Source organism: Amphiprion ocellaris, chromosome 1 (genome assembly GCF_022539595.1).
Source record: "Amphiprion ocellaris isolate individual 3 ecotype Okinawa chromosome 1, ASM2253959v1, whole genome shotgun sequence".
In the NCBI taxonomy this organism is placed as follows: domain Eukaryota; kingdom Metazoa; phylum Chordata; class Actinopteri; family Pomacentridae; genus Amphiprion; species Amphiprion ocellaris.
This window is the reverse complement of record NC_072766.1, coordinates 20,813,128-20,829,564: the sequence shown is the minus strand read 5'-3', so window position 1 is coordinate 20,829,564 and position 16,437 is coordinate 20,813,128. Positions and strand designations below refer to the sequence as shown.

The 16,437-nt window shown below is 40.0% G+C and overlaps 1 protein-coding gene across 1 annotated transcript in view; it reads right to left on the bottom strand.

Annotated features, from left to right (window-relative positions):
- The window catches only part of hcn4 (hyperpolarization activated cyclic nucleotide-gated potassium channel 4), an 85,440-nt gene that overhangs the window by 18,165 nt on the left and 50,838 nt on the right, over positions 1-16,437 (bottom strand). The window contains exons 5-6 of the mRNA XM_035950316.2: positions 10,313-10,459; positions 9,710-9,950 (exon numbers count right to left, since the gene is read on the bottom strand). Coding sequence (XP_035806209.1) covers positions 9,710-9,950; positions 10,313-10,459 — 388 coding nt within the window. The remainder of the gene's footprint in view (positions 1-9,709; positions 9,951-10,312; positions 10,460-16,437) is intronic.

Sequence of the window (16,437 nt, the reverse complement as noted above, 5' to 3'; positions counted from 1 at the left end):
TACATTTACATGTTCATTTTCATTTATTTAATATTAGATATTTTGGGGCTTTACTGCAGCCAACTCTACAATGTAAAGCATAAAAAATGTACTGCTGAGTGACATGTAAGCTGCACTGTTAAACTCAAGAATGCTTTCTGAGATACATTCAATTTATTTATGAATGCTCTGCTCCCACTGCTTACTCACATCTTCTGTGACTCATTGCAACACTCCCAAATCCTGCATGAAATCATAGAACAGGCTTAGTTGGTATAGTTCTGCCTGTATTCTGTAAGGGGTGTGTGTTTTCTCCTCAAACTGACTGCTGCTTCTATAGTTACTCATTTTTGGGTGGTCCTCGCAAACAATGAGCCCAAAATAGTGGACATTGTTAGCTTGAATTAACAGAGCCATAAAATCCTCATGATACAAATTAACTGGCTGACTGTGAATGAAATATGTTGTAATATTTTCAGACTGTCTATAAACAGCATTTAAGAAAACAATAATAAAATCGGTACAGGATTGCTTGCCCTGTAAATAAACTCAAAAGGACTAACTTAATAAGCATTTCTGTTCAGTCGCCCTGCTGTGCTGTTCAGCTTTGATCAGGACAAGTGTAACGACATGTTCCCACCACTGTATTTAATCAAGTTAGTGCCCGAGACACAAGGTTTTTTAGATTGCCATAATTCATTTCATTTGAACATTCACAATTACAGTACATCATGCATTTCAGGAGCATTTTTTGTAAAATTTTCTAAAACTCCCTGTACATCTTGACAGCAATCAATAGGTGCTCTGACAACACAAAGAAGAAGGAACATTCTGTCATCTGAGCAGTCACAGATCTGCCAAAAGCTCCTCCATTTGGCATTTTAACTACAAGAGATAATTGGAAGGCCTACCTGTCTGTCTAGTTTTGTATCCATCTACCTACACATATCTGTCCCTGCACCCACTGTACATTGCTGGAATCTTCCAGGCAGCTAGGCAGACACATTTCTATTGCTACTAAGCAGATACCTTAAGAACTGCAGACAAGATGCAGTCACATTATAGAGCTCCACCTAAACATACCACATTTTGGACTGCTAAATATGGCAGATGATTGCATCCTGATGCATGTGAACTGTTTAGGGAACATTGGGAAACTGTAGATAGATAATTTGCGTGTGCAGCATTTAGAGGACACCTGTAAATTGTAGCATCAGACAAAAACCTGGTTATACTCTCAACCTCTAAACTATGAGTATCTGCATGCACATCAGTTATACCACATCACCCACCACTGCAAGTAAATTCTCAACCACTGGGAAACACTAAAATATGATAAACATTATGCATTGCATATATTACAAAGACTGCAGCTGAAGCATGGCAAGGGACAGTGCTCCTGCTGTCAGGACACTGATGATCTGAACTGAAATGTCCAAAAAAAAAAAAAGCACAACGTCTCCAAGAAACTCATCCAGTAGCTGGCAGAGCTGCCCCCCTCCAGCATTTCAGTGCCAGTCAGCAGCACATTCAAGCAGTATGGAGTCAGAAATGATGATAACATTTACTACTGCTTATAATCTAGGAAAAGAAAAGCTACCTTTTAGTAACTCTAAGTCACAGTTAATCCTTATGAAAAAGAATGGTTTAAATGTGCCGAACATTGATCTGCACCTTTATTCCTGCTTACAGTCATTTACATAATGTGACAAAAATGCGTATGGGAACTGACAAAACAGGTGACGCTTAAAATGTAGTATTTGTGGTGAAAAATTGTAAATGCACCTAAGTTACAGTCATGGAAAAAATTATTAGACCACCCTTTTTTTCTTCAATTTCTTGTTCACTTTAATTTCGGGTACAACTACATTTGTTGCTGTTTGGATAAAATATAGTGATAACAACAAAAATAGCTCATAAGAGTTTAATTTAAGAGCTGATATTTTTTCATTTTCCATGGTTTTCTTGATAATAACCAAAATCAATTAAGTTTATACATTAATGTTCTGGTTCTCCATCCAGGCTTTAGTTGACCTTGCCGTGTGGCAAGGGGCATTGTCTTGTTGGAAAATGCAGTCAATGGAGGCAGGAAAGAGTTTTCCATCTGATGGAAGAAGACTGTTTTCAAGAGTAGCCCTGTACATGACCTGGTTCATTCATCCTTCACACAATTGCATTTGCCCTGTTCTACCCAGACTGAAGCAACCCCAGATCGTCATTGAGCCACCCCCATGTTTTACTGTAAGGGCAAGACAGTCTAGTTTGTAGCTTCTCCAGGATTCCTCCTAACTAGTAAGTTGGCTGGAATGGGCATCAACTGAAAATTGGATTCATCACTGAAGAGAACCTTAGCCCAATCATCAACAGTCCAATCTTTGTGATCCCCAGTGAAGAGTAACCAGGCTTTCCTCTGCCTGTCGTTGATGAAGGGCTTCTTTCGTGCCGTGTGACTTCAGACCAGCTTCAAGAAGTCGGTTTTGAACTGTCCTTGCCGAACAAGTCATATTTCTTGATGGTGCCCACTCATTTTTAAGGTCCCTGAAGTTTTGATGACGATTCCTGACACAGGAGCAGATGAGGGCACAGTCATCTCATGGGGTAGAAAGATGCTTCCTGCCACAACCAGCTAGCAGTTTGGTATTACCATGTTGGGCTCGTTTTTTCTTGGTGTACTGAACGGCTGTCTTGGAGATCTTCAGTTTTTCACTACCTGTCTCTCACTCATGCCAATTTCCAACAGTGCCAAGATGGCTGCCTTTGTGGCTTCACATAATTCTTTAGTTTTAGGCATTATGTGAGAGCTGACAACTTCTGAGTTGTGCTACAGCTTGAATATAAGCAGAAATCCACTCTAGGCCTTTGCTTGTGCAGTGCTGCTTATGACATGAAATGGCCTCTTATATACCCTGGGAATACAATTAAGCTTAAGCATGTCAAATAGGACATAAAATATTATGTAATCAGCTGCATTTTTTGTTGTGTTCATTGCATTCTTCAGGTAATATATCTTTAGTGGTACCAGGCATTAAAATGAATCAGAATTTGAAGAAAACAAGAGTGGTCTAGTCATTTTTTTCCATGACTCTATGTGCTCATGAACCTGAATGGAAAAAGTAGTACAAACATTGTAAGAAGTTAGTCTGGAACCCTGAGTATTGTACATTAGTTGGCAGCAATTATCATTTTCTTACGCGATTCTATAAAGACATTTAATGGGATGTTTTGCTGACGTGGTGATGTGGCCTACTTGTGTTTTTAGGCACAAGGCTGTTTTAATGTGCCATGCTTCTCTCTCTACAAACACTCTCTCTCGTGGATTAGTCCTCCAGCAGTACTCAGACAGTACATATGTTTTGGAAGACAGGCTTTGAAGGGAGACCTGAGGGGAGGGGTTTGGATTTTTATGGTTATATGCCATGATCTGCAGTTCTGCATACTCTAGCTTAAATTGACAATGCATTCATCAAAATTGAATGACACCAATTAAAATTAGATGATGCTCTGGGAGGGGAAGCCTAAGACATCATCTGCTATGACCTTGGTGAGAACACACATGACTGGTCCTCTGTTGGATAGTGCAGCCCACGTGTCCCGGGGTCTTACTGGAAAGATGCTTCCCCCAAGTCCCTGCACCAGCTCTCAAAGCTGAGAGTAGTGTATGTGGATGTATAAGTCTGCATGTGAGAAGGAGAAAGCAAGAAAGGCTAAAAACTGAATGAGATATCTTGTGTGCATTACCGCCTTTACATGCTTATGCACAGCAGAGTTTAAAAGTCCGAGACCACCTCTGAAGATTATTCCATTTTGCTTGTGAATATCTGAAATTTACCCAAATTTCAAAATAGCTTAGTATTTATTTGAACTTTTATTGCTTTAATGACAGGCTTGATACGCATGCACTCACATTTATGCTGAACCCAATATCCAATGTTATCTCAGCATGATCAAACAATGTTTCAAAGAGCTTCTTGTGATGTCAGGAGTGTTTGGCTTTCTCAGTTTTCAAGTGCTGCCATAAATTTTCAATAGGGTTGATGTCAGGTGACTGTGGATGGGTAATACATTATGGTGAGTCTTATCTCATCCCGAGCATTTGGCCTTGTTTCCCCTCCTGAGAAGTGGTTTAGACACAGTCATCCTCTGGGACAATACTATACAGCCTTGTTTTGACAGAATTTTGCTAATTGGAGTCCCATGTTCTTCATTTAGCATATTCTGCACCTGTGATGAAGTTGCTTTTCTAATTCTCAGTGCACAAATCTTGAAATATTGGTTTTCTGATGGCCTTTTTTGTTTGCGTTATCCTCTTCCACATATAGCACTGCCTGTTTAGAAACCCACATCTACTTAGTTCTGAGGCTTTTATTCCCCGATCATCTCAAAGCCATTTAGTAAGCTATGTTCAGCTAGACACTGGACTCAAAGCCATCTTTACAACAAGGAACATTACTGCAAATTCATTCACTTGAAAAAGCCTCAGAGAAGAAGGTAAATCCACCTGAGTATCATCTGAACGCTGCTTCAGCGACAGGATACAACTCAGAGTAATGCCACAAATTTACCCAAATTTGATTTCTGACCAAGAAATTATGCAGAATCTTAAATACTACTTTTTCATTTTACCTGTCAGAGCTTGTGGTGTTTTTAAAAGGCATCAAATCCTTAAACTTTCAGATTTTTTCCAGGTTTACATGAACATATGACAGATGTTTAAAATGGTCTCAGACTTTTGAACCCAGCTGAACACTGCATACTCCCTGTTTGCTCAGTAACACGTCTACATGTTGGACAGATAAACACAGAGTCACAAACTGTGTTCTCTCTAAGGTTTTATTGACTTTCCCTTGGCTACATCCACACTGGGAGCAGGAAGATGAGCAAAATAAAGTCAATAAAAATCTGCAAAGTAAGACTGAAAGGCTGTGGCATGAAGATACAAACGTTTCTAAAATTTTGATGTCTACATCTACATACTTGGAAGATGTGTAGTTAATAATACACTACCAAAGACAAAGCATCATGGGAAGGATGTTAAACTTACTGAATTCAGTTATGAACCCAGTGGAAAATCAATAATAAATACGCTTTAACTGAATGAAAAGTACATATTCTTTAGGTACAAGTTAAAATTTAGAAATGAACAGCATTTTTTTTTGTTTTTGAAAACTAGCCATTACAAACATTGTTTCAACAGCTTTGACAGCTTTAAAGAAATCTATATAATATTATGTGTAGGTCTTACGTATACATGTTCACATGAGGTACCTGAAAATGATTGTACTTGAGTTTGAGTGAATGCAAATGCTGGCCTTTGAATGTGCTTTTAAATAAGTTTATGTCTGCATGTGCATCTATCTGCATGTGATTTTACTTGTACCTGCCGTCCTCCATGCTTACAAGTGTACATGGATGTGAATTAATGAATACGAGCAGGGCTGCTTGGTCTGTGATGAAGTGTTTGTGTCCTGCAGCTTGGTCTGGCAAAGCTCACCTGGACTCTAAGTCCTGCCGTCAGTTCCCATCTCCCTCGTCGACAATGCCCCCAGCCCACAGAGGGGACACTCTGTAACCTTTGAAACATCCACAGTGGGCTGCCTGATTCCCCCTGACATGCAATGCTCACTCCCTTACAGCATTAGCATAGCAGCACAAACACCTTCCATTTGGCGAGCATGTACACAGAGATAGAACATATCTGGTGTTTTTGTGCACAGGGACTGAGGCTGAGGTCCCGTCACAACTCATCGTCTCTTTTTCATCCTCTGAACTGAGGGTGGATGATGTTTACGGTGGTGAGGGACCAAAGGCACAATAAAGCGACATTCAAGAACCAGAGGATGAGGGTGTACAAAGTCATATTTACAAGTTGGGTAATTTTTGCTTTATGAAAGCGAAATGATTTGAAAGGCGTGTTGTCTAAAAAAAATCCACCAAAAATCAGGGCAAAAAAAATGTAAAACAAGAATTGTCAGATTTCCAACTTCTAGGTGGAAATCTGACAATTCGTTTCCACCTGGTGGTGAAAAGGTGGTCGTTTAACTACTCATCTATGAAGTGCCATACCATTGTGCAATTCATCCAAATGTAAGTTGAATTGTGGTATTTTATCAAAGTGCTTTAAATAAAGAAACAAACATCAAACATAAACCATTTGCACAACATTCAGTAAGAAAACTAAAAAAATTGGTTCTCCTAAGTGCAACTGGGAAACCGTTAGTGGCTCAGCTAGACCCAGCAGTCACATGACAAAAATCAGGGACTTCTTGGCTGAACTTGGCTGCAATGCAGGTACAAAGTCACCATTTTTCCAGTTTTAGTAATACATCTGGGCACATGAAAAATTGAAGGAAATCTTCATTCCTTTTTTCAATTTTGTAAAATTAAAAAAATATCAAAGAACCTCAACTTGTGCTTTTTTTTGTTGTCTTTTTTTTTGAAGATTTATGGCATTATTACTGTGTTACAAAGCACAAAAGACATTCTTGAGCTCTCTCTACTACTAGTCATGGTGGTGCTGTTTTCATAGAAAGGAGGACCGTATACCGCAATGAAAAATTAGCCAACAAATTTTAAAAAAAGGGACAGGAACAAGAAACTGTTTGGGGTTCAGATGATAAACTTCAAGAGTAAAATTTTATGTGTCCCAATAATTGCTTTAATTTGCTTGATTTTGTAAAACCAATTCACAAAGTCTAATAGAAGGACAGTATTGGTGGTTTAATGATAAAAAGATGAGATGCATGAGTCTCTCATCTCTGGTGTGTCTATTAAAGAACACAGTTGACCATGACAACACTGGCATTTGGCACCTAAAAGCTGTTTTGACCAGTGAACATTAAATTTCGAAAACCCTTCCTATAGTACACAGGACATTTTAATTTTAAAACAATAGTTTTCCCATCCAGACACACCTTTGAAAAACTGAATGAAAATGTATGGTATTGTGTAGTATGTGGCATCGCATCATATTCCCAGCTGACTGCATGGTGCCCTTAGTATTTGGATGATGCGGCCCAACATGTCTCACAGTGTATTGTGTCATATCACATCACGCATTGTATCAAAGCACAGCATTATATCGTATCATCCTAACCTATCCAACCTGTCACATTATATAAGACAACTCTATATATCGTCATATCCCCCATTCTGTCACTCCGTCAGCTGAAGCTCCTTCAGAATAAAAGATGCAGAGGTGTTAACTGGGTTAAGGGCTGGGAGGATTACCTGGGCCTTTGCTGCTGACAGGCTCTCTCACTGACCCACTCAGTCAGGGTGGCCATTTGGCAGCACTATAGCACAGCCGATCTGAGCACAGTGAGGGGGCAAAAAGGCAAAAAAACTGACAGAGTGCAGAGACAGGAGGAGTATTAGTTCCCTAACCTAGGATTTCACTACAGATTTAGAGAGCACCATTCACAGTGAACCAGTCAGAGAGTGACTAAAGCCAAAAAGATGACACAGGAGATTGCAAACTGTGCAGTCGACTGGACTCCCCTCCTCTCCTCGATCCCCTCCCTCTCTCAGAATCTGAGTCGTACTTTCTTTTTTCGTCCCACTCACAGAGCAACTACAAGCCTCTCACTCAGAGGCAAAGTGAGCCGTCTTAGAGGTGTAATCAAAGGCAGCTTTTGATAAGCACCTCTGACTGGCATGCAGGGCCACCACAAGGTCACTGAGCTCTACTCCGACCGAGAGAGAGTCACAGTCAGCGCCGGCAACACATCAATTACTGCAGGCAACAAAGGATGAACTATAACAACACAATAACCTCCTCAGTCTGGGCACTGAGAGGGAAGCGAAGATGCTGTTCAGATAAGTGTTTCAATACTGAACTATAAGGAGAGAAAGAGGCAAGTGGAGGGTGGGGGTGGAGGGTGCATGTTTTCTTTCTGAGCCCAGAGCTGCGTCCAAAGAGCAGCCTTGGCAACAATCCATGTGTCCCTTGGCGTTAGTACTGCAGTCACATTACATTTCCCCTCTCCACTAGATGGCTGTGTGCCCAGCCGACGCTCCCATCCAGGACATGTCGTGTCCACTTTAGACTTTAGGCTCTGGCTCAAGCTTATCCAACAGCTAACAAACTGCAGCAGACTGCTGAGTTTATAATTGTGTAAATAATTCAGGTCGTCTTTGAATGAATGAGTTACGGTACACGAGTTAGTGGAGATGCTGATGAGCAAATACACGCATCGTTTGCTGTATTCTAAAGTGGAGCCTGCTGACACTGAGAGTGTTTGACAAAAATAAAAGCTCGTGGATGAGTGGATGACTTCTGCTCCTTGTTCACATGCTCGCGCAATTAAAAGAACGTTCCTGTGCTATAATACAGAAAAAAATACTCATTGCTTTTGACTTCCTGCTTGCTGATACTGACAGCCACACAGAAATCCACATGTGCCACACACTCCCTGTGCTGATCCTGCACCAATTAATTTCATGAATGACTAACTCGTGTTTGGTAACAAACTCCCAGTGGCTCTAGGCTTACCTCACTAGCCCCCACCCTTACACCCCCAGAGGAGTGGCACTGCCAGTAATAGTCACAGGATAATGGAGTGAAAAGCCTTGTGCTTATACCGCGCAAGAGGGAAAATAATTACAAATCCAGGACGTAAGATTAAAGCGAGAAAACCAGTTTCTGCACTTTCATGGTTTACACGACCCAAAGAAGAAAAAAAGTCAAATGCATATGCACTCACTTTAATGCATTTCGATAATACTGTCACCAAGAGCACAGGAGGTTCAGTATCTTTGAGTGGCACAATGTCCAAGCTGTCACACAAACTGTGCCATTACCAGGATGCATGTCTGAGAACCTTTCTGTGGATCTGAAGTCTGCCTCGCTGAAGAGGGACTGAAGGAGGGAACATTCTGGACAACATTTTAGACAAAATGGCTTTAGAGAGAGCTGAGGCCATGTTGTCTAAAATGTTGATTAGTTTTGGCATGTGTAGAGATAGATTGCCTGCCATCTTTTCATTATTTCTCTGGAACCCCCCGGAGAGAGGGCATGGAGATGGACTTGAGCAGGCAAGCCGTAATTAAACTTCCACAGACAGGTCATGTGCTGTTAAATGCTTTGCCACCACTTCTAATTACTGAACAGTGTAGTCGAAATGATACGCTGTCACTGGACAAATTAATTGGTATTTGGTGAGGGCAGTATGGCACCATTGTCTCCTACATGTGTCATAGGCTCCGTGGGACCATGAGAGGCCTATGCATTATCTGACCCTGATTAAGAACATAACACAAGTTAAGTACATAACAACTCCCGGTTACCCGCACAAGTCTTAAGCATTCATATAGTATGTAATTTCACAGCTTTCTGACCCCTCTGACATTTGGATGCATATTTCTTAATTTGCTCTACAGCAAGTGCTGTTTTCGTAATTTAGATTTGCCCTACATTTAAGAGACAGCTCATGATGTGAATTAAGGGAAAAGTCCTGCATAAACCATGAAGCTGAATTTTAAGTGAGGTGACAAGCAGTGCACAACATACCACTTCAGCCCCACAACGAGCTAATATTAAAGGCAGAAAAGCTCCTTCCGAATGCTGCTGCCTCACAAACCAAAATTCAAACCCAGGCCAACCTCTTAATGTTGCTCAAGGACAGCAATATTAATATTAAAACAGCACAGATTTAAGCTCCACAGAACGATGTGTGTGGATGCATGTGACCTTTGAGTTTGTGTTTCTGGTGCCAGCACCAGCTCATCTTACCCCCAAAGTAGGAGCCGTCTGAGAGCTTGGTCTCTTTATTGCCTTTGGTTAGTACGCTGACAACCCCATGTTGTATGAAGTACATTTTCTTGCCAATGGTGCCCTCCCTGATGATGTAATCCCCCGGCTGGAACACCTCAAACTTCAACTTGGTGAGCATCGAGGTGACAAAATTGGGGTCAGCATTGGCAAATAAAGGCATGGATGCCACCAGCTTTCGACAGTTAAAGTTGATGATTTCCTGTTCGAAAGAAAAGAGAAAGATTAAAAAAAATGAGAACAGAAGTACAGAGCTGGGGCTTTGCAAAATGCACTGACCTGTCACAATTTCATACAAGAGGGATATTAGAGTAACAACAGGCAAAATGTCAGTCGGGAAGAAATTTTGTAATTTTTTAAATTTTTTTTTACAAGTCTTTCAGTTTTACTCTTGTTTGGAAGTGGCCATGTGGCCTCAAGAAAAAAAGAAAAAAACACCGTTCGGTTGTGTAAGGATAAAATGTCAGGTAATGTTAGCTAAACTGAGGGGAATGTGAAGCAGTACACAGGCTTTTGGATACATCAGAGCAGCATGTGTAACCAAGACAGAAACAGTCGTCCCACCTCTCGGAGTGGCTCGTTAAGCTCTCCCAGAATGCTCTCCTCGTCGAACATCTTGCCCTGGTAACGGTGCTCGTAGTAGTCGTGGATTCTCTGCCTCATATCTGCCGGCAGCTTGTGGAAGGACATGTACTGCTCCACCTGTTTGTACTGCAGGGACACAGAAACACACACAACAATCAGGTTACTCAAAGGCCATACAGCTGTAGCACAAATACACAGCCACTGGGAGCAGCTGGCACTGAGGTCAGAAACACAAGGAAATGGAGATGGATACATGCAGGCCATTTGGGCTCTTGCAGGTTATGACTAGCAAAGTAGCACTTTTCCAGTCTTTGATCAGGTCTATTACAGCCCTTCTTTTAGTTCTCTTTTAGGAGTATCCTGAACACAGGCTAAATATACTGACTTGCTAAAGGAAATATAGATTTTACAATAATGAGAGAAATGTCAAGTCATGTTATTAAGTGCACAGTGAAGCTGACTTTTATATGTGCATCACATTGACTAATCTAGATTTATGCTTACAGTAATGTAAAAGTGTCAGGCTACTATTTCTCAAAAGGTTTTTTAATTATTGTAAAATTAAAACCAGTTTTAGTTTCCCTTGGGATAGTTTACAGATCAGAACCTGCTCGCAAGAATTTAAGGTGTATTTGATAAACACAATAAATACAGTACATCAGAAATACTAAAAATGTACATAAAAATCGACTACAGTATGGATGAAGCAGTGTTTCTGTTTTACAGTGAAAATTGTGTGGGCCTCTATCATCCAGTCTTTATGTTGTTAGTGGCAAAAAGAGAAAATGTGTGTCATTGATGCTATGGAATCAGAAGCAGGGATGCAGATCAAAGCAAGCTGAGAGCATCTTGGGAATAATAATAGGTAGAATCTTTGACCCACAGTGAAAGAAAACAAGGAAGAAAAAAAAAGGAAATTAACCATTCATAGGGCAACGCTGTGGAGGTGCTCTTTGATCACCATTTCTACGCAGCCAGCAGCCTTACCACTGAATGACACGGCTGACCTCAGATGTCCTACTCTTTTGTTATCTGACACTAGTCACCACTAATCTTGGAGGAAATCATCAAAAGGCCAGCCTTGTGGAAATATAGCACAGTAAATAAGGACAGCCGTCTCATGCAAGTCAAATTGTTTTTGTGAAAGCAAGAAATCTCTCGGGCTTACTGAAGATCAGGAGTGACACATACAGACCAAAGAACTAGAATCCTAAAATATAAAACACATAAGCAGACAAAAGTGATTCCAATGAGTCTGATCAAGGGCCAACAAGGGTGTTCTGGTACAATCTTCTATCCGTGCACGGACCTACTTACACCTTGCTGGATGTGTAATCTTCCTATATACAGCTCCTTCTTTTTTCTTTCCACAATGCTCACATTCTCTTTTTGACCTTCTTTGCCAATTTTAAATGAGTTCTCGTTAGTATATGTTTGACTAGAGCATTTTGAGCCCCTCAAAGACACAGAAAACAATCTGGAAGCACTCTGTGCATATTGATGATGCAGCTCCCTCAACTGTGACCACTTAACTACAAACTGTTGCATGCCCCGTCATGTACTGTTGGTCTAGAACAAGGCATTTGGCAGATAAGGCACACTCCTTGAAATGTGTGTCTAACACTAAGAAATTGCTCATATTATATACTTAAAATATCCGATCACCTCTTAAGAATGTCAAGCTAAGTATCTGACAGTTTTTGTGCCGACACCGTGTAAAGTGACCTGGAAAATTAAATACTTGCGCAAGCAAGAGCAAGATATGGAAAGAAGCTTTTAGATATCCAGCCTCTGTGGCTCTGTGGGGAGATGTATGAGTTCTGTCATGGGGTAAGGGTTTGAGTCTTTATCCCCACAATCCCCTTGGCATAAAATTGAGCATTTACTGATGTGATGATGAAATAGAATTCTTCCACAGAGAACAACTTTTTGCTCCCTTCCTCCACGAAAGAGAAGGATCTAGAAAACGATTGCAGACATCTCCAGGTGCAGTCCCACTGACTGCTGAGTAGTGCAACGAAGATGGCTTGTCTGCAAGTGATGCAGGGGTGAAGATGACAGGTGTAACCCACATTCTGAATGTTGTCTAATGTCTTTATGTCTCCTGCATTAGACATGCTACAGCATGGTGCTCTGTTTCAAAGGCGTGGATTATCATCTCATTTTTAATATACAAAAAGAAAAAAACACAGTCAGCATCTAATACGTCCATTTATCCTGAGCTTTGTAGCCCATTACACAGTTTGAATCTCCCAGCATGAAAGGGTATTAGTCAAGTGAACAAATGCAAGATAATGTCCTATTGCTTTTACTGTTTTGATGAGTACACGTGTACTACATACAGTAGCATGACATCAAAGTCAAAGACATTTCAAATTTATCAAGTGCAGCTAAGTCTCAGAGGAGGAGCTGACAGGGATGCAAAGACATCGACCATGGGGGGGCAGCGCTCTTCTGACGCTATGATGGGCTGATAAAATCCCCCGTGACAGGAAATTATCTTATTGCTATACAGCCGCCATCATGCTGCTACCAGAAAGATCCCCGCTCTCCTGCTCTACTTGGCCAAATCAAATCATAGTCGGCATTTAGGAGGTAATCATATCACCATCAGATTTCCTCACTGTAAACTGCAGGGTGGCGGGTGGTGGGGGATTCAGGCTGACGGGCTGTTAAAAAATTAAAGGTGCTGTAGATGACATTTAGAACCCCTGGATGACTCACCAAAATAAATCGCCTTCCTCCAGCAGACCTTCACATTCAACAGAAAATTTCATAGACACAGCAAAAAATAACCCAGCCACAAACACTAGACCACGCTGGCATTGCATAAAATGGATTGAATGGCCATAAGGAGTTGTCGTCAACTCAAAAAACATTATTTTAGCTTGACCTCTCTTTACTTTGCTCCATCTACTCCACTCCACTCCGTGTGTGTCTGTTTCACTGTGAGTCCATGACTGACAGCAGAGATGGTGAAACTGAGAACAGATGAGAGCAGATGAGAACAGCAACACTGCAGCAGACTCTCTCACTCTAAGATGAAATAAAACACGTGCATGTAAATTAGGTAAATAACATCAATAATACACTTTTGCTCTTCATAAAATTGGCAAAAAAGGCATTATGCCGCAATTTCAAAGGCAGGGACTTACACACACCAATATGATTTTTATATAAATGCATGGCCGTATTGGCTGCTGAAACTTTGAACTGAGAAACTCATACTATCACACACACAAAGGGGGTGTAACGTCTTTTTCTGATAAGGGCACAATTACTCCATATACTAGAAAATACTTCTTTGCTGCTAAAGTAATGTTACAAATGTGGTATATAGAACTTTTAAGAAAAGCCTTTTTTTTCTCTTTAATTTGACATTTTGGAGAAGATGCAGATGAAATGATGTCTGTACAGTTGCTGACCTCCGTTAATTTTGCACAGCAGGAAATAGCAAGTGTAGTTCTGTCTAAAGGTATGAAAATCCATTTACAGCTCCACTTGCCTTTTTCTTGCAATCAGCAGAGTCTGGCAACCTCATGGTAACATCAAGAAAGTTACTGAGTCCAGCCCCCTCTCCCTCCTCTGACATGTTAATGACAGAGTTTGTGATGCACAGAGACAGGCTATGTGTTTCCTCCTGCTTCTAGTTTTTTTGTTTGCTGTCTGGCAGTAGGCGGTAGCTATTTACTTAGTGTACAACCATTAAAGCGGTTTTTACATGGCTCTTGAGGAAAAGGTCAATAAACATAAAGTAATTATGTGTGAATTTTGGTATGTTAAGGAAAAACAACCAAATAAAAGCTAAAAACTGTGATATCATGATCAAAATCATTTTATTATACATGACTTATTTTGAAAAAACTCAAAGATAAATCATTTGCCGTACCCATGAAAAATAAATAAATTAGAAAAAAAAATGCACCATTAAGCGTAACCAAAATGTAATGTGAGTCAGTTCCAAAAATCAACCACATCAAAAAAATACATGGACTTTTCAGCTATACTAGGCTGAAATGCAGGCTGTGCTCACACAGAGCAGAGAGGAGATGCGTATGGAAGCTAACTAAAAGTCTAAGTAGTTTAATATCTATAATATGTACACTAGTAGGCACCTGGAAAAATCTTGTACGGCTTGATTCCAGCTTTTCATTTTTTGCAAAAATCAAAATAAATTCAACTTGGATTTTTTTTTTCTTTTTTGTGATTTATGAAATTTTAACTTTGTCATTGTGCACAAAAAGACTTTACAGTTCTCCCTACTTCTAGCTGCAATTACACTGTTATCATTGAGATGCAGGACTTTATACTGTAGTGAAAAATGAACCCATAGAGTTAAAATGTGTCAGTAAAATACACCTAGACACTTTTTGTTGTTCAAATGGTTAAATGACACAACCATTTCATGAAAAAAAAAAGACAGTTTTTTTTCCATCTCCATACTAATGGATTGTTTATCTGGGTATGTCAGTACACAAAACATCCCCACTAACCTCGCATTCACTAACTGCTAACTTGTCAAGGTCGAACACAGCCTCTCCATAAAGTGCGAGTGCTGTCTTCTAAGTAGATGACAGTGGAGAAGCTATTTTTCTCTGTGTATGTAGATGAGGCTATTCATTTTCAGCCTTAGAAATATTGCAGTCGTAGAATACTCTGTCCACTGAGCTGTACAGAACTGCATCTTCATTCTATTCCATATCACAAATCCCTTTCTCTCATCACTTTTGATCTGTCTCCACATGGCCATTCTTTGGTCTGTTTCCCATTCATAGGCTACTTTTCTTTTCCCTTCTGTCCTTCTACTCTTTTATCATGCTTCTTATTTTTTTCCAATTCCCTTCTCTCTCTCATGCAGCTATCCAAGCAGATGCAAATTTTTACCAAATAAAACATGAATAATTCATTTCCCAAAAGAGATGTCAGCCACTTAATTATACTTTCTAAACATTTATTTTTCTCCACTGTTTTCTCGCTTCTTTTCTCCAACCTTGTGCTGCATGGTCAAAAGCTATAGGTCATATAATAAGGCTAACTGAAATCTTTAATATTTGCACTTACAATCTTAATAGTAGTTTAAATATGCTGGTAGTAGGAAATAATCATATATTTTTTTCTGTCAATTATAGTTTGTCATTTTTCCAAAGAAATAGCTGCCTATTTTATCTTCATGTTGCACTATAAACTCCATCCTGTAATGAGCCACAAAAAAATTAAGAATTTTACAATAACATTATTTTCTTTGTGGCTGCAAAATGAAACAACAATAATGACAGCGACACTTGCAATCACTATTTAATATAAAAAGTGGAGAATGCACCATTGCCCTGGTTACCCTGTGTTTTGGATTAAGACACCAGGGGAAAGACAGGCAGGAAGTGATGTTCCTAAAGGAGTTTTTAGCTGAGAGAAGATTTTTCTTTCAAAGTCTATGACTTTTCAGAGTGTTTTCATGTCTCTCTACCTCACACGGCTGTTGTATTGGAGTAAAAATCATAGTATAATTAACCGGAACGACAAGTCTGACATGTACTTAAGTTGTGGTTTCTGTGGTTATTTTACATCCATCTAGTGCTTGTTCAATGAAACACAACCAACGGATCTGCTGTACAACATTATGGTTTGAAATTGCACAGACACCTGTTACCAAGAAATGTATCCAAAAAGAGGAAATTCTGTGACGGAACTGTCACAATGTGCACCACACTCCTCCTCCAATTGTGGGGCACAGCGTGTGACTAAGAAGCCGAGCAATTAACAACCGGGCCATATTTAGTTAACCTCTTCTACTATGGAGGGACCTGTACTGGGACCAGGCTGTATCTGGTGTAATTTTGTAAAGGTTATCAAATGTGGCACATTCAATGAGGAGGCCACCTGGTACAGCTAAGACTAATATGGATGTAACGTTGCTGTGTTTCGCTTTGGCGTCAGTTTGAGTTGCAGTTCAGAATTTTAAAAACAGGTTTAAAACAATCAGTGTTACTGACACAAAATGTACAGTTTTGATAAGGCGGAAGTAAAAATGTAATTTTGCGCTGGAGTTTTTGAAATCTCTCTCTGGTCTTGTAGTAAGCATAAGAAGCCTCGTATTTCAAAATTCA